The sequence below is a fragment of the Alosa sapidissima genome, chromosome 3 (genome assembly GCF_018492685.1).
Source record: "Alosa sapidissima isolate fAloSap1 chromosome 3, fAloSap1.pri, whole genome shotgun sequence".
NCBI lineage: Eukaryota > Metazoa > Chordata > Actinopteri > Clupeiformes > Clupeidae > Alosa > Alosa sapidissima.
Window position 1 is genome coordinate 25,765,584 of NC_055959.1, and position 25,393 is coordinate 25,790,976.

Sequence of the window (25,393 nt, forward strand, 5' to 3'; positions counted from 1 at the left end):
ATCAAAAACTAGAGCATTGCCATAGAATGGATGTGTATGATACGCATGAGTCTATATGGGAGAGACATGTAAGCCTGTGAAAAGCATTGGTTCAACTCTGATGCTCGTTATGATTCTCAGTTGAACACAGGTTATACCAAACCATATCTAGACTAAACACAAATTGTGACTGATGTACCAATGATGAATTATTTTGCATTAAAGAATGGATGACAATCAATGCCAGTGCCAGTGTGTTTGTATTACAAAGCAAAAGCACAGCTGCATTTTTTCCTTCCAAGTATTTTTCTTATGCTTTGTGTGCCATCCATATACATCCAATAATTATGATGTCATGTATGTATTTCTCTCAATTACTTCTATGCAGAGCTCAATAATACATTTTTATCTGTGATATTTTTTTTTTTACTTTAGCATGTGTGTGTGTATGTGTGTGTGTGTGTGTGTGTGTGTGTGTGTGTGTGTGTGTGTGTTTCTGTTGGCCGGAGTGTGTGTGTGTGTGTGTGTGTGTGTGTGTGTGTGTGCATGTGTGTGTGTGTGTGTGTGTGGTGTGTGCATGTGTGTGCATGTATGTGTGTGTGTGTGTGTGTGCGTGCACATATTTGCTCAGGGTTGCAGTTTGTGGATTGCTGAAGCAATACATGCATGTTTCTACACTGAAAAGTCAACCTATTGTGTCATTTCCATTCTCCTGTGCTTAATAAAACTGCTGAACTTTGCCAAAGAATATTCAATACACATTTCAGACAGACTTGAATGATTCATTTTTCCGCATGCACACACACACACAGACACACATGCACACAAACACACACACACACAAAAGAGTGCAATACAAAGAGAGAGCAGGAAGTAGAGACACAATGCTTGTTTCATTATGAACCCTACCCTCTTGTTGAGATTACTTTTTTTTTAAGACCCCTACATGCATGCCAGCATGTCACCCCATACATTTTCATCGATCAGATCATGAGGTAAAAATGTCAGCAATTTGACATCATCCCCATGGATAGCTTCTGCTTTCAGCAGGGACCTGCAAATTCAATCAAAGTGGGAAATCAATAGACACCTTGGGAAGGGAAAATAGCCAATAAGAAACAATCTCAACGTGAGGAGGGGGAGAGGATGGGTTATTGGCAGGGAGGAGAGAAAATAAGTGAAATACAATAACGCTAAAGAAGACACTCAAAGTCAGAGAGAAATGTTCCCATACACATACAGTAATGCTCTCTCTCTCTCACACACACACACACACACACACACACACACACACACATTATGAAATGTATAAATATACCACGAAATTAAGCAACCTTGCGTGACAGACATTTGTGCAAGTGTCAAGTAAAAGTACACACTGAAAGTTTGCATAAAGCAGATACAGTATGCTTTGAGTGTAGAAGTGTGTGTATTTGTGTGTACAGTATGTGTCTGTGTTGACAAATTCTAATCACTCTCCGGGTTATGGAAAATGACAGACCACACACACACACACACACACACACACACATACACACACAAAACACACAGTAGTACTGTGTAAAACATAAAAAGTACAAGTTAAAATATATATGCATATAAGCATATATGGGTTAAAATGATGTAAACACACTATGTTCAGTAAATATTGTGCTGTGTTATTAATATTACAATAACAAAATTTCACAAATCAGTAAGAACGATATAACTTCATGACAAACATGAGTTATATTTTAAACATAATATACAGTACTGTAAAATGTCAACTGAGAGCATATCATTCAAACGGACTCCAAAAAAATCACACTGACAACTGACACTGCTGTTAATGCTGTTTATGCTGGTATAATTGGACTGTATAACTGATTTGATTTAGTCGTTTACTGTTTGGTATAAATGTTTGCTTTTAAAGCATATGTTTGGACATTTTTCAAAGCAAAAGTTTCTGTTTTGGTCCATTGCTTAGCTGTTCTCAAATTGTCACATCTGAATGGCCAAATGTGGTCGAAGAACTGAGGGAAAAAAACTGTTTCCTTTCTGCAGTAGGGGCAAGTCACCAGTAGAGGGCTCTGCCATATAAAAACCAGCTTCAGAGTTCGGGACTCCGCAAACAGCTCCAGTCTCTCCTTCCCATCTCTCTCTTTTGCTCTCTCTCTCTCTCTCTCTCTCTCAATCACCCTCACTCTCTCTGCTCATACTCTATCTCTGTGTCGTACCCATTCTGTCTTTCTCTGTCTCTGTTACACACTCCAACTCTGTGCCTGAGCTAGTCGGAGTGGGCTTTCTCCTCGACTTGTTTGCATGTGTGTGTTTGTGTTTGTGTGTGTGTTCATGCGTGCACCTGAGTTTGCAGACTGTGCCTGAGTGTCCGAGCAAGTGTGCAAGTGGCAGAACTCACAGTGAGTGTGGGATCTTGGCTGTGGGGTGACAGAACACGCTCGAGTGTGTGTGTGTATGTGTGTGTGTGTGTGTATGTGTGTGTATGTGTGTGTATTTCTGTGTGGGTGGGTGTTTGTGGGAGTGTAAGTATGCGTGCCTGACCGAGCGATTGTCCGTTTGATCGCCCGTGTTTGTTTTTGCGTGTGTGGATGTGTGTGTCTCTCTCTCTGTCCCTCACGCCTTCCTCCTCCTCCTCTTCCTTTTCCTCCTCCCCCTTCTCCTCCTCTTCCTCTGTGCCTTCTTTGTGAAGCTTCTGTGGGATCCTACGGTGTGCGTGGATCCCCTCTCTCTCCGGACAGAATCACCGCCCTGCCAGCAGTCACCATTTCGGCCCCGGGAAGACCCACGCTGGCTGCCCAGCCCCTCCCGCGCCTCAGCCTGGGCAGGAAGACCCTGGTGGCGGCGGCCGTGGGCGTGATGCTGGTGCTGGTGCTGGTGGTGCTCATACCGGTGCTGGTCAGCTCCGTGGGCAGCGACAGCAGCCACTTCGAGATGTTGGGCACCTGCCGCATGGTGTGCGACCCATACCTGGGCCGCGGCACCACCGCAGCCACCGGGGCCCAGGGCGAGGCCGAGGCCCTGGCTGACCACAGCAACATGCCACCGCCCTCCACTCTCCACCAGGGGCCGCAGGGAAAGCCTGGGCGGCCGGGGAAGCCCGGACCCCCGGGACCGCCAGGGGAGCCCGGCCCCCCAGGCCCCATGGGACCCCCGGGGGACAGGGGCGATCGGGGCAAGGGTGGAGCCCTGGGGTTGGGTGGGGTCAGCGACGGGGGAGGGGTGGTCAGCACGGCGACCTACGGGCCAGGGGGGGCGCGCGTGGCCTTCTACGCCGGCCTCAAGAACCCGCACGAGGGCTACGAGATCCTAAAGTTCGACGACGTGGTCACCAACCTGGGGAACAACTATGACAGCACGTCAGGGAAGTTTATCTGTGGCGTGCCAGGGACATACTTCTTCATCTACCACGTGCTCATGAGAGGGGGAGACGGGACCAGCATGTGGGCTGACCTCTGTAAAAACGGACAGGTGAGTGAGTAAGTGTATGTATGTGTGTGTGGACGAAAAGAATGAGCTTTCAGAATGCAATGCAGCCTATACAGCATCCAACATTATGAATCTCAAATATGACAAATTGACAAAATGTTCATCATGCATCTCATCTGTTTAGAGTTATGTAAAGTTTTAAGTGTTGTACACTTTCTTGAGTAGAGTGTTTACTTCAGTGGTCTGACCATGCAAAGCTCTCCATACTCACCTGTTGTTGCCTGGCTGACTAGGGTGATTTAGTTTGCAAGGTATTAGCGGGCATGCCTTTCAGGGTCGTAATTAATGAAGTTGCTTAAAGGTGATCCTCAGCGGACAGACACGCCTGGAGTTTTATTTAATTATTTTCCCAATTTATTTATGCATTTCGTCCGCGTTAGACACTGGTGGGAGACACGGAAGCATCTGTCGCGCGATTCATATCTCCCTAGAGCACTAAGGGAAGTTCACAGCTGCTTACCACGAGAGCCCAAAAAAACGATGTGTAATTTGGCGGGCAAAGCATCGAGTTCTCCCTCAGTACCTTAATGCGCAGTGACATTGTGAGGGTGTCCCTCTCAACAGAGGGACAAATTCACGCTGACGGGCACACACAAACTAACACACGACCTTCATAAAACGGAGTAAGCATATTTCCTGATAAGTGAAGTTTTACTTGCACCTCATACACTTGGGGTACACGTGGGTGCGCATCTCCCCTGTAAATGTAATTCGGAATGTTGGCGCTTTTCAGGTAGCCTACAGTACATTTCAGTCGAGTTGTACTAAAAACTTTTTTGTTGTCATCCTCGCTGAAACCTTGAAGTTATCCACAAACATGCCATGTATTTTAAAGTAAAATACTATATATCCAGCTCCAGTTAAATAATAGGCAGAATGTGTCCAGGGTTGCGGGAGATTTTGCACTCTGGCAAGGCTATAGCTCACCGGCACATTACATATGACGACCTCAAAAGCAGAGATAATAAACGACCATATTTTGCTACACTGTTTTGCTATGTTTCTTTACTTTAATATAGCTATGCTTAGTTAAGCCCATGCTGCCTGGTGCCGGTGAAGTCCACAGAATTGAATCATGATAAGAAAAGTAAGGATATCAAGCTGAGTATACAGAATGCTTGAACATGCGATGAAATAATGGAATTATGAACCAGATTTGATCGGGCACAGTTACATCATTAGAGAAATTCTTACATGTTTAGTTCCTTAATTAGGCTATGCATCTTGTTTTCTAATCACTGATAATTATACAAATTGTAGACAAACGCTCACCTTAGCCTTTCTGTTGAAGTAGTCTTTGTTGACGTTATAATAAGGTTAATATAACAAGTTTAATAATAATGTGGTATGCTACTCATATTTGTCCCAGTTACTTATTTAATGAAAGCAATTCATTATTTTTTGGATGATATATTGTGTGCTTTCCCCCAAAAAAATATTGTTTAGCAGTATTTATTTACTTTTTAATGGGCAACTGACTAGACTTACTGACTTAATTACCTTTTGGTAGCCTCATTAAAAAGTCTGATAAAAATGGGTTAAACGAAAAGTACCCACATAGCCAGACATAGAATCTCTGTATATGCAAAACTAATATGATGGCCAGTTTAATTAAGCAATGGGTCTTTTCCTTCAGTCCTCAAGTGGTCCGCGTATGAATCCCTTTTCCTAGCAGCTCAATTTAAATTTAATCAGGAGGAGGGTGAAATCATCGGAGGAGCTAAGTTAAGTAAGTTGCACTGACATTTGCAAACCCACATTACATATTTATAAGTTTTATATCTTCACTCTGCGTTTTTATTGGATAGATCATTGCGCACCAGACAAACTCTCCATCAAATAACCAATCTCTGCTGAAAAAGCCACAGCAGTTCCGGCATGTATGCTGTCAGTAGCAATAGTAGTCAGCTTTACCTACCATATAAATTTAGATTGAACAAAAGTCTAATAATTGCAATCTAAATGCTCTGTTATGAACTAGGGGACAGATCAGAGACATCTATACTGTGGTTGTATGCACCCCATCTATTTGGCCTCTTTCAGATATATACACTATTTTATGTATTCTCCACTATTAAAATCTCTTGTGGACATTCTTCTGACTCTGGTTTTCCTTTGATGGAATTGAATGCCATCCTTGGATCTTATAGTGACAATAAGATTTCTTCATTTGCCCCCTGCCTTTAGATGAGGTAGACATACTCTCTCTCTCTCACACACACACACACACACACACACACAGGAAAGGGAGATTGATGTGGCTCCAAAGAAAAGGTCTGGGAGTGAGCAACAGAGTCAGTGGCGGGTTCTTCTCAGATCACCCGGCTCTGTATTTCATGCACTCCAGTGTTTGAATGCTCTGAAGCCCACTGCTCAGTGCCTGTAACTGGAGCAGGACATGTACGACCAAACTCACCTGCTTTGGAAATACAGCGTATGCTCCCACTGTGGGTTGCGTTAACCATACTGAAAAAGAGTACCCACTGTTCACTGGGGAACTGGCCTCGCTCCTGCTTGATTTTAACACTGTGGCCAATTGTTTTGTCTGCACCTCAGAGGACTGCAGGAGTAGGCGATAGTTGATTGTTCCTTGAATGAATGATGGTACACAGGCTGGCGGCGACCAGAAGAAACAAAAGGACGGATGTGCATGTCTGGCGGAGGCCAGCGCTGCGGAGGTGCATTAAAAAAAAAGGAGACGTTCGTTACGGCGAACGAGTCGGGCGGCCAGCGCGCTGAGCATATGCTGCAGTAAAAACGGCGTCTGTTCTTCTCCGAGAGGCGCGGGGACCCCAGAGAGCGCTCGGCTCCAGGCACTTAAGGTGGAGACACGGACACGCGGCGCCCCTGGGACCCGCCTAATCTTTATAAAGTGGTTATTGCCTCCCCAATTAAACGCCCCACTCAGATCAGCATCTGTGAGAGTAGGTGAGAGGTGGGACAGCGCCTGCAAATGTGTTTGTGTGTGTGTGTTTTTTAAAACATTATTAATTGGGAACAGCTACGCTACATAATTGTACACTCCTCTGTGTTGATAACGTCACGATGACTTAGGCAATATTTTACCTTCTGGAGACTCTTGATTAAAGTCTACAGTCTTGGTTTAGAGAGTCTTAAAAAAAACATGTTTTTAAATGAGTCTGGTCCGTTGTGCCAGGAAGTAGACAATTCTATGAACACTCAAAAGCGCTGTGGTGCTCCCTGTGATGCACTCAGCACCCCTCTCATCCCAGGACCACCACTGCCAGGCCAGTTTGGCTTAAACACACACCTGAGGGTGATGCTGATGCTTACTGCTGGCTGGAGAATATTAGATTTGGCTCGGCGGCCTCTTTCCTGCATTTCCATCATAAAATCTTCATAGCAGGGGGGTGGGGGGTGAGGTGTCTTTGTGGATCTCTTTTCCCAGAAATGTGCCTGAAAAGAGGGAATTCTTGTGTATTTCCGTGTCCTCCTACAGTACATCTCCACTTTTGATATTACAGAGATATGACACGGATCTCAGGGGACTAGCATGAAAACACCATTATGTTGTCACTGAAATTGCCAGTTTTGTTTAATTATCTGTATGTGTATTGTGATACATATACCAGTATGTTCTGCATATCACTTTGCATATAGTCTGTTGCTGTGAATGTGTGTGTGTGTGTGTGTGTGCGTGTGTGTGTGTGTGTTTCCACCTGTACTCAGAAGTATTAATGTGTGAAATCTTTAGGCAAGCACATGTGATGTGTGCTTATATATGATCTCCCTGTGCATATATATTTCCCCTTGTGTGTGTGTGTGTGTGTGTGTGTGTGTGCGTGTGTGTGTTTTATACCAGCTGTGACCGCTCCAGCTTTGTGTCTGACTCTCACCCACATGGCGGGCTCTGCTGAGACGTCGGGGGCTGGCTTTGGCATGTACAAGCTCTACTCTTAATTAACAGAGCTAATATTGAGCTATTACCAGCCCAGATATGTCAATGCATCTCTCTCATAGGGAGCTGACTCAATAAGGTATGTGTGTGTGTGGGTGAGTAACTGCATGGATGCGTGTGTGTGTGTGTGTGTGTAGGTGGGTGTAGGTGTAGGTGTTTAGAGTTTGTGAGTGCATACACATGTGTATTTGTGTGTGTGTGCACGTGTGTGTGTGTGTGTGTGTTCACGTTACAGTTAAAGAATACAGAAAAATGAGAAGCCACTCAGTGCAGACATCAGAAATCCAATCAGCGATAATTTGTCAAAATATCACAGTATCTGCAACTTCAGCGTCCAGACAGTGCCCCTCCCAGGTATCTATCCTCATTATGTCCAACTCCCTCTATTCTCTCAACTTAAAAACCTTTTCCTCGCAAATGCTACTGCAGCTATCCCACTCTCAGAAGATGAAATGTGGTAGACAGGTTACATAAAACTCGGCAGCGCCAAGGTAGCATAAATTATATGAACAAATAGATTGAAAGATCATGCAGATGATGAAAATGCAATATATTAGATGTATTAGATGCAGTCATAGCAAAGTCATTCTCTCTCTCTCTCTCTCTCTCTCTCTTTCTCTCTCTCTCTCTCTCTTACTACCTTTACTCTCCTACTGACTAATCACCAAGGAAGTCTTTAGTGCGGGACTTTTGACCTTGATCCTCACTGTAATTGGACATTGCATTTGCCACTCGATGGAGCAGAACATGAAGACCAGTCTAATTAGGTTGACTTGGTTTGTTAGCAATGGATTTGGCCACATTGTTAAGAAATGCCAACACACATCAGTAATATGGGACCTCTAAATTGATATGGGGAGCCTGTGGATAGCTGTGGCTTGTGTAGGAAAAGTTTTTTAAACCCATAAGCCCTCTCTTTTTGCATTCTATTATGTAGGAACAGACGCTGCCTGCTTTGAACCAAATGGTGTAGTTTTCCTTGGTTGTAGGTCTTGTTTGATAAGAATAAATTATCCGATAAGAAGCTGTTAATTATCAATGGACAATTCTGCTCACAACGTATTGTGCATCCCATGCGCAATCTGGGCAATGCTTTGATTAAGATGTGCATTTTTCAGCATCTCACCTGCATCAAGGACGTACTGTAGCTGTGAGCGGGGCTGGTGGCTGAGCTGGGGGGGCCGGTGTTGGTGGCTGACCTCACCACCCAACAAATTATGCGATTAATTAGTGCCCTGTGTGTGGCTGTCTGGAATAGAAAGCACTGCTGCAGAAGGCAGAAGGGAGCATGGCCCAACTGCTCCACAGTCCTCTATCCCCCATTGCTTCCTCCCCACACACACACACACATCCATAAACACAGCTCTCTACCCTCCACTACCACCACACACACACACACACACACACACACACACACGCACACACACGCACACACACGCACACACACGCACACACTCCCCTCATCAGACCCAACCAGATGGGGCCTTTGGCAGCGTGCTGTGTCACTCTGCTGCCTGGATCACCACTTCTTCTCCAAGCGTTTGGGAGAGGGAGATCTCACAGACCAGGACGCGGCCACACCTCCTGGTCATGCTGCAGTCAAAGCCACAGTCAAGTCAGCTTAAAGGGACACCAGGCAAGCCTGATGCTTTTTCTCTACGAAACTCCCCCTAGAGTCTGTACGTGTCAATACGTGTGCGAGCCCTTTGCTCGGTCTGAAGCTCTTTTCCTTTTCTTTGCATCTTCCGTCAAGGGTTTTCGCTGCTTCTTCGCCAGCTCTGCCATTATACACACGTTTGCAACAAACGCTAGCGTTTCGTTAGCCTGCCTCTGTGCTGTGGATGGAGACTGAAGGTCGGCGGGTAGGATACACTGAACTTGCAAGCGGGATATTCTTCCTACAGGCAGTAGGGGTGGGCGAGAGAGTCTTTGTTCGCCCTGTAATGAGTCATTTAACCATACCGACTTACGAAGATGATTAATTAACACAAAAACGTTGCCTGGTGTCCCTTTAAAACAGATGTGGGAAAAATACTATGTGATATGAGATAGACACCACTATCAGGGGAGAAAAATAACTTTTTGAACCTTTTGAATTTGCTGGACTACTGAGGAATAATTTTGAAGAAGAAAAAACAGACTGTCTGTTTCAATCTGGATCATTAACTTCTTATTTGTACAATCATATTAATTTTTTTTTTTAATACAAATTAACTAGGAATGGTTGATTGATGACAACCAGCAACATCTCCTGTAATGATTTCTTACACTGTGCACATTCTAAATCACATCTAAATGATGTGTAGACTAGTCCCCCATCTGGCGTGTAGGGCAGAGGAAAGAAGAGGACTCTCACTCTCCTGCTCCTGCCTACTCAGGTTCTATGTGTTGTACATCAAATTGTATACCAAGACAGTTGAATTATTTCATTATTACTGGTAACAGTGTGGAAAGACTGGTAGGACTGACTCTGCTGTTGTAGAAATAATGTCAAATAGGCATGGACGTACTGTAATGTAAGATAAATACATGCATGCACTGTTGTAGGTCTATCAGTGATGTGAAAGCCTATGCAGTGGATCCATTGTGACTCAAAAGCAGAAGAATTAGGGTGTGCAAATGGATGTGCTTCCCTAAAGTCTGCAACCTAACTGCTCTATAAATTATGATGCGCTAAGCATTTGTTAAGTACTCGGCTAAAGTTAAGGCAGACAGTGTCAAATTATGTTTGTTGTATTTTCTTGCAAGCTAGCTGAGAAATGGTTCTCAAGTGCGCATGCTTCTGTGGCAACACTGTGGTGTTTTATATGGTGTGAAATAAGCTATACTTATAAGCCTGCACTTAAAAACAAAATTGGTGCAAAGATGGTGATAATCAAAATAATGCTAATGGTTTGTTTTACGAAAACCACACCTCTGTTTTCCTTGGGATAAGACAACATTAATCAGGTAAGATCGTTTTTTTTTTCTTCTTTCCTTTGCCCTTCTTGGTTCTGTGGCGAGTTTCCCCCCCAACCATGGAAGATCACTCATGCTCCCTCATCCGCCTCCTTTCCCCTGTCCTGACCTGAGGATGACATAAGATCGGCACCCAATAACTCCTCCAGTTGTGCCAGTTAATAAGTCACCACTCTCATGCCCATCTGCCAGTCTCTAGCGGCGTGGGCCATCGTATCTGCGCAGGGCGAGGCGTGTCCCGGGGCGCCTGCCTCCGCCCCCCCCCCCCCCCCCCCCCCACAGTGAGTAAACACACACGAACCAAAATAGGCCGCCGAATCCACGACTGACTGCCTGACTCAGTCACGACCCGCATGTTGACTCACCACGGGACAGTCTGTATATAATGAGGCGCTCGCAGACAGGCGGGCGCAAAATAACACATACACACACACACACATGAACGCATACAAACAACACACACACACACTTCAGTGCACACAGACACAACCTTGATTTAGAAACAAAAAATATGTTTCAAAATGGGTTGGCATTGCTTTGTTGACTAGTTCCTGCCTTGTTCTTCTTTAGTCAGGCTGTTGGTGGTCAATCGGAATAACTCTGTAGAGTTCCACACCAACACCTGGCTAGTGCGGCAGGGTCACTGAGATCCTTCCTGTGCGCAAACACAAACAAGGCATAGCTCTCTATCTCTCACTGTCCTTCTCAGTCCCTGTCCACATTAAGATGGGTAAATATTAATGCGTATAATCATTTCTCTGTTTAGCCCTTCCTTTCACATTAAAATGGCATATTCTGACTCAGATCAATTCGAAAACTCAGAGTTTGCGTTGTAATGTGTATAGGAGAAGTGAGAGCTTCAGATATGATGATGTGCCATTGCCATGATACTGATCAACCAGACACCAACAACAGCAAACACTATTATGGCATTTCAGTATTCTAGTGTGGACTCAAAACGTTTTGAAAAATGATACGGAAACATTGATGTGGGGAGATCGTTTTCACCCTAAATATGCATATTTCTATTTCCATTTACCCGGCTTAATTTAGACACAGCCTCAGTGTGTGTCTTTCTCAGTGGCATTTGGAAAGAGGGTCACAATGGCCAGCCCGTTGCTTAAGAATGCTTGCATGCTCGTTAATCTCGTTGTCAGTGTGTGTTTGTTCAATGGTCTGAACACTCACAATAAAGCTAGGTAACTTTGATGTGTGGGGCAGAAAGGGGAATTAGACCAGTATGACTGGACCAGTGGTCATTTAAGTATAATAGAAATAGTCTATAGACAGCTTTGCAAAAAGTAATGAAAAGAATAGGACTCCAGCTCAAATCACATTACTGCAAGTGATAGCAAATTACCAAGAAGCCTTTTAAACAATTATTAAAAACCCAATATACCATATATGTCATAAACTAACCAGAAAGAATGTTAACACATTAAACTGTTATAGCCACAATAGCAGGACTTGCTCTTTTATCTTTATCATTATCATCATTTTTTCAAGTGTTTGGAATTATATTCCATAGTGTGGGGTACTACATGTCTGAGAAGGGAAAAAATGTCAACATCCACAGCGGACCAAATTAAACAATATGCTGTTTAAACTTCATAGTTTGCATGAACTTCCAAGTAAATTCTTTTTCTTTTTTTTTTTTTGTCAAAAAGTGCAGTGCTGAACCAATGCCAATTTGAGGCAAGATGCCATACCGGCAGTATGCCAGAAATTTCAGTGTAATCTCACTTGCACTCAAATTTGCCACTGTGTAATATACATCATCCAGATTTTAATTTACACATTGTGTGTGTGTGTGTGTGTGTGTGTGTGTGTGTGTGCGTGTGCGCGTGTGCGTGTCTGTGTGACACAACTGAAGGTCTGCAGCAGTTCTGCATTCTTGACCATTCAACAGACTATGCACTGCTGGAATATTCCTTTGTTGTTTGTCAAATTCAGAGGAGAGGATTCTGTAGGGAAAGCGTGAGAGGAACCCTCACATTTTTTCACGCTTGTGCTGTTGCACTAATGACTAATACACCTCAAGCTTTTTTTCTCCCAGTTGTTGAGGAACGCTGGTCTCTTTTGCTCGGCCCCACAGAACTTGCGCTCCACTGTAGGGGCTTCTCTTGCCTGTTTGCGGCACGAGTCGCGAGAGCTCCTGTGATCCCCCATCAGGCATGCCGCGCACAGCTACGCGTTCAAACGCAATTAGAGACAAGCGTCCTCTCCAATTTAACACAGATCTCACAGCGGCACACAGAAATGCTGGGACTAAGTAGAGAGTTAACAGGTGTCAGAGAGACAGAGAGAGAGAAATCGAGAGAGGAAGAGTGTGTGTGTCTGTGTGTGTGTGAGAGAGAGAGTAATACATATTTTCTGCCTCAACTTTACCATACCATAGGGAAATGTTTCTTCAGAGGAATATTTCACACAAATTATTACAAGCAGCCTTATTCCGTCTTTGCTTTATTTTGTTTCACACAAGCCAACAAATCCATACACCATACTCTCTGATCCACAGTGATATGAAAATGTCACACGTGAATGTCAAAATATCATGTGAGGTTTTATCATCTCTTGACTAAGAGTGCTGAGTCTGATGAACCTCTTGTTCCTGTCTGATGAACAAAAGTTAATAGTTTTGTATTACCATAGTTCTAGAGAAGGATCAATGTGATCAGGTGTCATATTGATATTTATAGGCATACATTGAAAACAAATCACCTTACATCAACATCCAAACTGGCAGCTCTGGAACTAGAACTGTGTGTGTGTGTGTGTGTGTGTGTGTGTGTGTGTGTGAGAGAGAGAAAGAGAGAGAGAGAGAGAGAGAGAGAGAGAGAGAGAGAGAGAGAGAGAGAGCTGGGCCAGTGTGATTATTCTATCAGTGACAATAGCTGAGGGAAATGGGACATGACAGCCAGTGATGTTGCTGCGTGGTGGAGGGAGGACACATCCCCACCAGCTGGGCACGGCCGGACAGCGCAAACAGCTGCAGGAGACTCTGCGACCCGCCACACATCTGCCGCCACCGGCCAGCACGTTCCCCATGCCCACTTTGACTTTGAGGAGAACTTTAAATCTCTCTCTCTCTCTGTATCTCCTCTTAGATTTGTCTCGCTCTCACTGTCACTGCCTGCTCTGATGGCTGCAGCAGCCTTTGCTGTGAGGCAGAATTAGTGTTGAAGCCAGCTGCTGTGCTCGCCACTGTAGCCACACGCTCTAAAATCCCTTGACAAACCCACAGACCCGACTGACTGTAGGCCTGTGGTTAAAGGAGAGGTTCTCTGGGAAATCTGCAGTGGCAGTCCTCATTCAGTATGAAAAATGATCCTTTCTTTTGTGAGATTTAGGAGCCGTTTATACGAGGACGATTGCGAAGTAAGACGACAAAATATTTTATCATAAGTGCCTTTCGTTTACACGGCGACCCCGCCATCGGGGCTTGAAGACGCAAAAATCTGAAGACTCCTTCCAGAGTGTAGAGTTTTGAAGACGACCCGGGTTGCGTCTCCGTCTAAACGGCTAAACCAAAGATCCTTGATTACCTCTCTGGCTAAACTGTCAAATTCGAATGTCTGCGCGTGACGTACCGGGGTTCTATCACACCACTACCCAGCGGTCTGGAATGCATATCCAATCGAATATCACATACTCTTGCGTCTTCATATAAACAAAGATTTCCCCCTGAGAATGCTCGTCTAAACGCGAATAAAAAAATGAAGACGAGACGCCACTTCTGCGTCTTCTCTTTTCATCGTCATTTACCTCATTAGCTGTCTTAGGAGGCTTAGAGCTGTTCTCCTATACGTTTTGTGCCTTGGCATCATCTGCATGATTTTGTGTTTCTTTCTGGAGACATAGCATTGAGATATTTTTTAATTCAGAGAAAACATCCACTGCGCAATAACTCAGTTAGAAACATGGAAGTCTAAAAAGCTTTCCAGTAATATACTGGATAATAATAATAATACTCTCCAATGATAGTCTTGTTTGTGGGTTAGTCTGTCTTTGGGTTATCATATGAAGACATATAAGATCTAATAATTTAATTTTTAATTAAATTAAACATTTATTATAATTTATAACCATGTCCAATGCTTTACATAACTCTGCCATTTGCTCTATCTTGTGTTGGGAGCTTGATGGAAGCGCACTGAAGACCATGGTATATTGCCATTTCCAGACTATTTGATATTGTATTTGATCTGTATGGTTGCATGGTTGCTTGCGGTTATTGTCACATTTCAAGGTTAAGAGATGTAAATCCTCAGATGTCAGATCGTGGAGCGACTACACCAAGGTGTTTGGAATGCTCTCCTCTCCATCCGACAGGCCCCCCCCCCCCCAACGTTCCGACGGCCTTTTAATTACCTCCCTAACGATCCCAAAACACCAACGACCCCGGATTGGAGGATACCCGTGGGTTGGAGGATAATATTAGACAATAAAAAAAGATTAGAAAGGGCCTCATCTAAATCCTCGTCGACAAATCCCCCCGATTCCCTCCGGGCCCTCCGCCGCTAACCCCTTAATAAGGCCACGCAGCGCGAGCCGGCTGTGCGCGTGTGTACCAAAGATTCTAGAACAGAGCAAGATAGATTACTGGCAGGAGAATACGTTGGATATGTTGAAGTACGTTCTATGACTCTATGGGCGCCATTTTGGTAAGCTCAGGTGTCGTCACAGACGCTGGCTACCGTGGGAATCCTATGGCGCTGATCCTAACATGTTAACAATATTTATTCTGTAAAGCTTTATGTTGAAATTACGTGAAACCCAATAGACCACACCATGTCTAGACCAGTTAAGTAGGCTATATTGTATAAAGACAATGTAGGCCTAGAATTATTTCCGAGGGTAAATTAGGCTAGGGCACTGACATCTGTCCATCATTCCACCAAAGTTCAATAGGCCAGTGTTGGGGGTAACGTGTTACTGTAATTTCGTTACTTTATTGGGAAACGAAGTAGTCTAAAGGTAACACATTACAATTTAAATTTCAGTAATTCGTTATAGTTACTGAATAACTGTAACGTCCATTCCTGCATTAGGCCTACTCACAATATCTGTCTAGCCTATTGACATGGTTTCCATGATTGTTTTTAAAATATTTAAAATATGGATTAGTCTAGGCTACATTATTTCATAGAGATGTGCGTAGTGTAGAGCACCCATTCTCTCCCTGCACCTCTCTCCCTCAAGCGGGTTCAGCCCGCATCTCCCCTACGGAAATCAAAACGGTGGCTTGTGCAAGAACTTCATGCAGACTACAACTGGCGCGGTGTAGCCTACACAACTTTGTTCAAAATTGATGCATTCAAGTTGACTTAGCAAAAGTTAGAATGCCTATTTATCACAACGTTGTCAGTCGCGTTGTCAATCGCAAACTTATTCAAACGACTACGGAGTTAACTGTAGCTTAATTTGTGGAGGTCGAAGAGATTAAAGCACCTGTTTGACATAGGCTACGTGTAGCCACGGGCTGGCCTCCTTGTCAGTCTTGCCCGTCCGGTTAGAGGGCTTTCCTTTGTATACGCTCATCAAAGACGCGCAAGTCGGCACTGCGCTGAGAGCTCAATAAATCAGTCAAATCGCGGCCACAGCTGTTTATTTGTCAGGTGTGATGAAATGCGTTCATATTCCAATTTTTATGTCATAAACGTTGCATGCCTATGGAAAGGTTTTGTGGTAGGATTGTCCAATGGTCAAGCTGTGCGGCTTCAATTTGTGTTTTAATTTATGCGACGCACCGATGCTGGGTTCATCGGTTTTGCGCAAGTTTAAAACGTTTAGCCGACTGCGCAATTTCTCATTTTCGTTCTATAAGTTCCACTTTTCATGTCATGAATATAACATGCCTATGATAAGGCTTTGCAGTTGTACAATATGGTCAATCTATTGTCTCAATTGTGTTTCATGTGACGCGCGCACCGATGCTGGGTTCATGCACTTGGCCAGCCTAGAACAGGAACATTTTGGAGGGAATGAGAGAATGAACGCACGCAAGAAACACTTTTTAATTAAACGTAGCCTAATTTACAAAGCCATTTACAAAGACATGTTTTAATTTGGCTCCAGCCTGTATATAGGCTAATGATTTTTAAAACGAACTTCTGTGGTCATATGCATTTCACATAGGCAAGCAGGACAATTTGGGAGTTTTTGACTGCATGGAAACGATAATAATTAGTGTCAAGCACGGTTGTGTTTAGCCTAGGCCAACTATTTGCATTTATTTAAGTTACATCAGACGCTTGAGTGAAATCTTGACCTTATTAGTGATTGATAATAATAGCCTATGCATATGCTCTGTGTTTAAGCAGGCCGTGAACAAAGGGTTAACGTATAGCCTACAGGTAGAAAAAAGAACAATGGTGATAATATAACGTTAGCTAAGTTAGTTTGCCTGCTAGCTAGTTTATCAGTAGGCTATAGTCTCTCAATGGGAATTTATGTGATCTATTTACCAGTGCAATAGCTACTTCTGTCTAAATAATAGGCCTATTTACCTATCCTTATTCAGTGTAAACTTGGAAAAAGATAAATCAGGCCTTTCACACTGTCAGTTCTTGCAGTTCATTACCGAGTAAAAAAAAAAAACAGCTGGCAACGTTAAAAACAGCTGTTCAGGTGGGCTCATAGAATTGGAACTGTATATGAAATGTTGCGCTGAGCTTACCAAAATGGCGCCCTGTCGGGCTCAGAGCGTACTTCATGCCTATGACGTAACTGATCTATCTTGCTCTGTTCTAGAATCTTTGAGAAAGGGCCTCATCTAAATCCTCGTCGACAAATCCCCCCGATTCCCTCCGGGCCCTCCGCCGCTAACCCCTTAATAAGGCCACGCAGCGCGAGCCGGCTGTGCGCGTGTGTACTCAGGGCCCGTTTTATTTCATATTAATATGCTGTGGACAGGCGTCGCCATGGAGCCAGAATAGCAGCCATTGTTTGCACATCGATATTAGACTCAACAGATTTTAATCAGGAAGGTAAACAATGAGGCGCTCGCTCGCATTTCCGGCAGGGCCGAGATTACCCTCCTGCTCCGATACTGTCAGCTGCCTTCAGAGGTTATCCACAAACTGAAGGGCTTCTTAACTGTCAACACCATCTAGAGTCGCCTCATCTTTACTGGGCTTCATAATGATATATTACAGTATATATGGTCTTTCTTCATTTCAGATTTTCTTTCCCTGTCAGTGTTTTACCTTCACCAACTGAGAGACCCCCCTCCCATTGTCTGCCTCCTTCTATTCTATTGTCATTTGTTGCCCTAGAGGTTTATCAGACTCTCTCAGACTCTGGATAGGTCAAGAGGAAATGTCAATCACACAATGCATCAGCGTTGCATTGGCTGAGCTCAGAAGCTGGAAGAGGATTGGTGGAGTGAGATAACCTAGGAGTCATCAGTTACGGTGTTTATTGACTGACGGGACACTGAGAAATGTCAACCCAGACACTGACGTCTCCCTTCATGGAAGTTGGCAAGAATAAGTCAGTAAATGTAACTGTGATAAAAGATGGAAATTACAGTCATAATGGTTCAAATGATGCATGATAATAACCAAGCACACTAATATCCAATCAAAATCAAATTGTGATATTCAGAAGAACGGTGTATTCCAATATGGGCATTGTCTTTGCTGAAACCTCTTACTTCTAAATTCTAGTCCATTACTGTCCAGTGTTATTGTTCCTCTGATCAATATGACTTCTCTATAAAGGCAGAACCCAGAGTTTTTGCTTGGAGTGTTTGACACAGTTGTATCACATCAACAGGTACATGAAGCTGTGGCATCTTGTAGAGTATGTCAAGTTGAAAGTATTCTATCTGTCCTTGTCTAGCAACAGTTGACTACAGATCACTCTTTGGATCAGATTAAGTTCAAGACATAAATGTGGTTCGAACTAAAATTGATTTCAAAATGTTTACATCACATGTTGTAGATGTTTACAATAGCAAAGCATTGATTGGATTGGACTGATTGGATCACATGCAGAAAGCATTGAAATTGGACTATAGTGATTCTATATGTAATTCAGTGATATAGTGATGAATGGTTGCTGCTATGATCACCTGTCGTTTTACTGGTTGAATGGCAGTGCACTGAGCACAGAGGCACCGAATGGCAAGGTCATGGACAGACTTGCAAGGGAGTATTGTCACTACGAGTAATAGACTCAGTATCCTGCTGTCTCTGAATCTGAGAGGTGTGTCGATATGGCTTCATGTAATATAGATGAAGAGGATGACAGGGACCTACAGTAAGACTGCACGGGAGTGGACATGGAGCGCCTGAGGGCAGCAAGGGACGAGCAGGGGGAGGCATGGGCAGGGCCGACTATAAGGGAGCAGTCTGTCGGGGCAACAAGAGAAAAAGTTCAGGCAAAGCAAATTGTCGCTTTCTCTGTCCATCAGTCTGGCCGTGCGTCTGTCTGTCTGTCTGTGATGCCGCTCTGGCTGTGCCGGCCGTCACCCACCTGAATTATCGACCGGCTGGCCTCTCCACATCTGCAGCCTGTCTGCCTGACAGTCAACAGAAAAGGTCTGCTGTTCCTCTGCTGTCATTACCTTTTCCAGCATTGACAGAAGGAGACCGAGAGAGAAAGAGAGAGAGAGAGAGAGAGAGAGAGAGGCGGAGGGGTGGGGGTGAGGAGAGGACGCAAACACAACGTAGCGGTAGTTAAAGCAAAGGGAAAGAAGAGAGAGATATAGAGAGATGCAGAGAGAAAATTAGAATTTGATGTTTACAGCACACTGTCACCTTGTGAACTCTCTCCTTTATCTCCCTCTTCTTTGCTCTATGGCTTTCCAAAATGGAAAAGAGTGGCCTTTGTTGCCAAGCTTTTTACATGTCTTTACTTTCATCAAAACTGAATAAGAGTGAGAGGGCTTTCACATGGCTGGGCTAGGGTAGGCCAAGGATAAGTCGATCACCACAGATGCGGTGAGTGTGGTGGTGGTGGTGGGGGGGGGGTTAATGTGTGTGAGTGAGTGTGTGTGTGTGTGGGGGGGGGGGGGGGGTTTCGGACCTCAAACTGTTGCTTGCCAGACAAAGCAGCAGTGTTATACCGTGGCGAGAGTGACGCTGCAAACTGGAGAGATGTGTTTGCGATGTTGAGAGATAGAAGGGGGGTCTTTCACAAAGTCACTCTCGCAGCGTGGGCAGTCTACGCTTAGGAGTGTTTTCTGAAAGCAGCGTGTCCGATCGATGGGAAACGATGCTAGCAGACGCTCAGCCGCGCGACAAGGGGGAGAGGAGCTCACAACGTCGTCTGATTTTACTGAATAGACAGATTCTCCTCTCTTTCTCTCATTTCCTTTCTTCGTCCCTCCTATCTTCTCTCTATCTCTCTCTCTGCTCCCTCTGTCTCTGATTCGACTTCTTTCTGCTGTGGTTTTCCGACGCCACAAACGTTCATTACAAGCTGACTCAGTTTTATCAAGTTGGTGGATGCATATACATGCATGCACACACACACACACACACACACACACACACACACACAAGAGAGGGAAGGGGGAAGCCGAGAGAGCAGGTGGAGTGTGAGCTAACTCCTGGCCCTTCTCTTTCTGCCCCTCTGTCCACTCCTCTGTTGACCTTCTCAAACATTTGCCTCTGAAACAGGACATCGTGTTTCTAATAAAATAGCATTATGAAAAACAACCACAAGATCTCACAAAATGATGAGACGAGGAAGACAGAGGTTAAAATAAAATAAAATAAAAACATGTGGGATGGATAGACATACAAGGCAGCTTTTACCCTGTTGCATAACAGTCCACAGAACTCTTTCATTCATTGAGAGACTTTACAGAGACCACATGCACAAACACACACACACACTGTTACTGTGGTGTATGTGTACATTGTGATGTGATGTAGTGTGGGAAATTTGTGAGTGTGTGTGTGTGGTCACCGCAAATGAAGGGAGGGCTTGTGTGGAGGGCTGATTTTCTCATTTTTGGGTGTCAGCTGTACATATTCATGACCTCTTCAACACCAGAGATTTAATGCACCGTACAGATGAAATAAATCCCTGGCAATTTCCCAGCCCTGAAATCGAAGGCTTGCAGAAATCCGACCATATTAAATCTATTCACGCTCGAAGGTCACTCATCCCTTTCAAGAGAATGCAGAGATTTCACTTTAATGCGTATCTTTTATTGTGTGGGCATGTCTCCCTTTCTCTCTCTCTCTCTCTCTGTGTCTGTGTATAGGTACATATAGCTGTGTTTCTGAATGATGGAGAAACTGTATAGAAAGCTAAGAAATTTGCTTTCAAATAAAAAACTTTTACAAATCACAAATCTTTAGTGAGGGAGACTCTCCCCTCTTTTTGACATCACTATCAAATATATTACCAATTCACATCTCTAAACAGGAAGGGACCGAGGTGTAGCTAATGGGTACAAGGACGTGCTCTGTTTCAACGGCAGTTTGGGGGGGATATCGCTGACAGCCAGACAGCACATAGTGCACTGTTTGTTTCCCCCCATTAGAGATGCCTGTTAAACGCTGCCAAGAAAAGGAGTGAGGAAAAAAGGAGAAGAGGTGGAGAAACTCTGAGAAAAAAAAAAGAATAATGTGAGGAGGATATGAATAACTAATTTATCACCTTGGGTTGAAGGAAAGGGAAGGCAAACATTAATGCATATTATTTTAGTGCGAGTGCCTCTGTGAGAGTGATGAATGGGCTCTGAGAGAACCTGCACCATCTTCTCACCCCCTCTGTTATGTTAGCTTCTCACTAGGGTGGTTATCATCCAAGCCTCCTCTGGCTGTTGAGGTCCCCAAAGGCAACTGACTCTGGCTCTGAACTGGTCATAGTTTGGGATGTGTTTCCCTAAATCATGCTGAATCTTTATGGTCAGAAAATGATAGAAAGATTAACATGTTAAACACCCCCTCCCTGTGTATCAGTTACAATGCTGGTTGCTCAACAGTGCTTTTGAGAATACCTGTTATTGAACAGCATCTTCGTTCTCTCAGTCTCAGGATCCTTAGGCATCCCTTTGACCACATATATATTTGTAGCATTCAGACAGAACACCCAAACACCAAATAAACGCTAAATGAATGTTTCTTCAAGGTCTGTCTGACCCCTGTTTTCCGCTTCTCCACTCCTCTCGTAGGTGCGGGCGAGCGCCATAGCGCAGGACGCTGACCAGAACTACGACTACGCCTCCAACAGCGTCATCCTGCACCTGGACGCCGGCGACGAGGTCTACGTCAAGCTGGACGGCGGCAAGGCCCACGGCGGCAACAACAACAAATACAGCACCTTCTCTGGGTTCATCCTGTACAGCGACTGACCAATGGAGGGTCTCAACACAGGAGAGTGGACAGAGATAGAGATGGACAGAGGGGGAGGGAGAAAAGAAGATGGATAGAGAAGGGAGGGGGGGATGGAGGGAGGGAGTGATTTAACCAACCAACTCTTTGTTCATCACCCACACTGGAGTCACACTCTCACTCGCTTACCATCAGAACCAACGGCACACACATCAGGCTTGTCAGTGAGTGTGTGTGTGCGTATGAGTGTGTGTGTGTGTGTGTGTGTGTGATGTAAATGGTAGTGGATCCCTCTGTAGAGGATGAAGTTGTTGAGACACTAGCCTTCTGTCCACAGAGATACAATATCTATGCCTACATGACCCTGTCCCTGCCCCCTAGCCCCCAAGTTGTATACTTTCCTGTAGAGTAAGAGTATGTTCCTTCCTGTCTAGATATATCTATCTATGAACGAGAATATTTTCCTAAACAATTTTGTGAGATGTCCATTTGCTGTTCTCGGGGATGTCTTGCTTATGGGCAGTTAAAGATTCCAATGGCCACCATCCTTGCCAAATGTGTACATTGTCACCTAGGGGTTGGGAGGTGAACTTTTTTCAGCTTCCTTGTTGCAAACTGTCATGCCCACACACATGGATCATGCTGCAGGAATGTGCTGGCTGTGGGCTGTACCACTGTTTGGGGGGGGGGGGGGGGGGGCATTGCCATTACTGCTGATCAGAGTCAGGGTGACAAGAGCTTGCCCAGAGTCAGTAGCATCAAAGAGGCTGCGATCACTATGGGCTACAGCACCTCGGCCTCCTCTCCAACCACATCTCATGGTCCAGCTCCCAGACCATCCATGGTCCATCCATTGACATACCATCCACCCACTGTTCCCCAACTCACCACTCCCCATCCAAAGACCACTCTCTCGAAACACGTCACTCCTGCCTCCCCTCCTCCCCCTAACAGTCACACACACACACACACGCTACACTTCACTATTCAAAACAATGTGTGAAATGAAATGTACCTTAGATGTAATGTTAATTATGTTGTGTGTACAAACAAAGGAAAAGAGCATTATTATGATGAGGGTTGGTTTGTGGTATCCACGTGTAATCAGCACACAGCCAGTGGGGAGGGGAAGGCAGCCCAGATGGAGTGGCCTTTGTGCTGAGAAGAAAGGGGGATTGCGGGCCCATAGAGGCATGGGGGGGGGGGGGGGGGGTTGGGGGGAGGAGCGGAGATGTGACTTGCTAAACAAGAAATTCACAAACAAATGCAATGTATCATGGGTATGTCTACTCAAAGTGGCAGACTGACAGCTTATGTAAAAAATTGGTTTGATTTGATGCAATTGCCTGTGTTTGTGTGTGTGTGTGTGTGTGTGAGAGAGAGAGAGAAAGAGTGTGTATGTCTCTGTGTGTGTGTGGTACAGTGTGTATCTGAGCATGTATAGTATTGTGCAATTGATACACTGTTGATTTCAGAGATAGAGTATTTAACTCCAGCTGATCACAAATAACTCCCTCCTCCTGTAAGACTCTGGCGTGCAGGCAAGTCAAGCCTCCATCGATAACAGTATCCAGCTTGTAAATGATGCCAATGCTATGTTTGTCAATCTTATTTCCTCTTTTGGAATTGTTGAATACATTTAAATAATAAATGGAATTTTTGGAGTCACAACTCTGAAATATTTTTTTTCATTCTTATAGCTGTGACAGGCCATACAGAGAGAGTGTGTGTGTGTGAGAGAGAGAGAGAGAGAAAGAAACACACACATACACAAATACACACACACGCTCATTCATCTATTATTATGCTCAGATTTTGTCTTTGCTAAGTACTGGCCTTCACCTTTTCATCTTTATTCACAATGTTTACTGTAAGGCCATATAGTTTCTTATAATTGATCTAGATAGATAGATAGAGATAGATAGATACTTTATTGATCCTCAAGGGGAAATTCAAGGGTCTCAGTAGCATACAGACATAACACACAACATGCATTTACAGCAGAAATGGTAAACATAAGTATAAGTATAAACATATAACTAAACTCCACTGTACAATAAAGACAGTAGAAGATAAGACAGATAAGAAAACTAAGAAAACTAAATACTAAATACACTAAATAAGTTAAATTAAGAAAGTCCAATGTGCTTGAGGGAGATCAAGCATAAGACGCTTGTAGTGACAGGGCCGGGACTGATGAGGTGCTAAAGGGAGCGAGTGTCATGGTGAAGGTGCAAACAGTAGTCCAACCATGTGTGCCTGGCAAGGTGCTCAAGAGAGTGAGTGTGATGTTGAAGGTGCAAAAAGTAGTCCAACATTAGTCCAACAGTGCAACAGTGCAAGAGTAAGGTCTAGAGACCAGCATAAATAATATAGACAAATAGGAGAGTAAAGTGTAATGTAGACAAGGTAAAATAAAAAACTATTTCAGTGCAAGAACAGGTTGAGGTAATAGCCATTCATTCATTAATCCGGTAATAGCCATTCATTCATTAATTCGGTAATAGCCATTTCAGTATTGTATCAGAAGCCTGACCGCAGCCATTGATCATGTGTGCTAATATAGCATGAAAAACAGTAGTGAAAACATTAGGCTGTGTACAATAGTAAAACAGTAGTAAGCAGTAGTGGGCAGTCAGTACTCAAAAAACATGGACATGGAGAGGGTGGAGAGGCAGACAGACTAAGCAGAGAAGTCTATCTCTCCTCTTCCCTTTAGTGAGGCACTGAACAGTTCAATGGCCCTAGGAACAAATGACTTCCTCAGCCTTTCAGTTGTGCATGGCAGTGAGCGAAGTCTCCAGCTGATCAAGCTCTTTTGGTTTTTGATAGTGCTGTAGAGCGGATGACATTCATTGTCCAAGATGTTGATCAGTTTGTTTAGGGTCTTTTTGTCAGATATTGAAGTGATGCACTCCAGTTCAGCTCCCACTACAGAGCCAGCCTTCCTTACCAGCCTGTCAAGTCACCCAGCATCCTTTTTTGTGTGCTTCCTCCCCAGCATACCACTCCATAGAAGAGGGCGCTGGCCACAACAGACTGATAGAACATCCTGAGGAGCTTGCTGCACACATTGAAGAACCTCAGCCACCTCAGGAAGTACAGCCTGCTCTGTCCAGCTGGGGGAGCAAGTACAGCCTGCTCTGTCCTTTCTTGTAGAGTGCATCAGTGTTGGCTGACCAGTCCAGTTTATTGTCCAGGTGGAGACCCAGATACTTGTAGGTGCTTACCACCTCCACATTGACCCCATCAATGGAGACTGGTAGCAGAGCGGGCTTAGACCTTCAGAAATCCACCACCATCTCCTTGGTCTTTGAAGTGTTTAGTTGAAGGTGATTGAGTTTGCACCACTGCACAAAGTCCTCCACCAGGCTCCTGTACTCCTCCTCTTGCTCGTCCCTGATACACCCCACAATTGCAGTATCATCAGAAAACTTCTGCATGTGGCATGACTCTGTGTTGTAGCAGAAGTCAGATGTGTACAAGGTGAACAGGACTGGAGAGAGCACAGTTCCCTGTGGCGCTCCGGTGCTGCTGATCACAGTGTCAGAGAGGCAGTTCTTCAGTCTGACGAACTGTGGTCGCTCGGTCAGGTAATCTGTAATCCAGGTTACCAGGTGAGCGTCCACACCCATCTGCAAGAGCTTGTCTTCCAGCCTGAGGGGTTGGATGGTGTTAAAAGCACTTGAGAAATCAAAGAACATGATTCTCACAGCACTTTTCCCCTTGTCTAGGTGAGAATGTGTCCTGTGTA

The 25,393-nt window shown here is 44.4% G+C and overlaps 1 protein-coding gene across 1 annotated transcript; it reads left to right on the forward strand.

Moving 5' to 3' along the window:
* Positions 1-2,505: 2,505 nt before the first annotated feature.
* Positions 2,506-21,738, forward strand: LOC121706159 (C1q-related factor). Its single transcript, XM_042087666.1, has 2 exons — positions 2,506-3,447; positions 21,480-21,738. The coding sequence occupies exons 1-2, from the start codon at positions 2,836-2,838 to the stop codon at positions 21,657-21,659; spliced, it is 792 nt and encodes a 263-aa protein (XP_041943600.1). The 5' UTR covers positions 2,506-2,835; the 3' UTR covers positions 21,660-21,738.
* The last annotated feature ends 3,655 nt before the right edge of the window (positions 21,739-25,393 follow it).

What these genes read in the sequence shown, in the direction of transcription:
- LOC121706159 (XM_042087666.1), top strand. Translation starts at nt 2,836, where the DNA reads ATGCTGGTGCTGGTGCTGGTGGTGCTCATACCGGTGCTGGTCAGCTCC. An exon ending in ACCTCTGTAAAAACGGACAG is followed by an intron (nt 3,448 to 21,479) that starts GTGAGTGAGTAA and finishes CTCCTCTCGTAG; the next exon opens with GTGCGGGCGAGCGCCATAGC.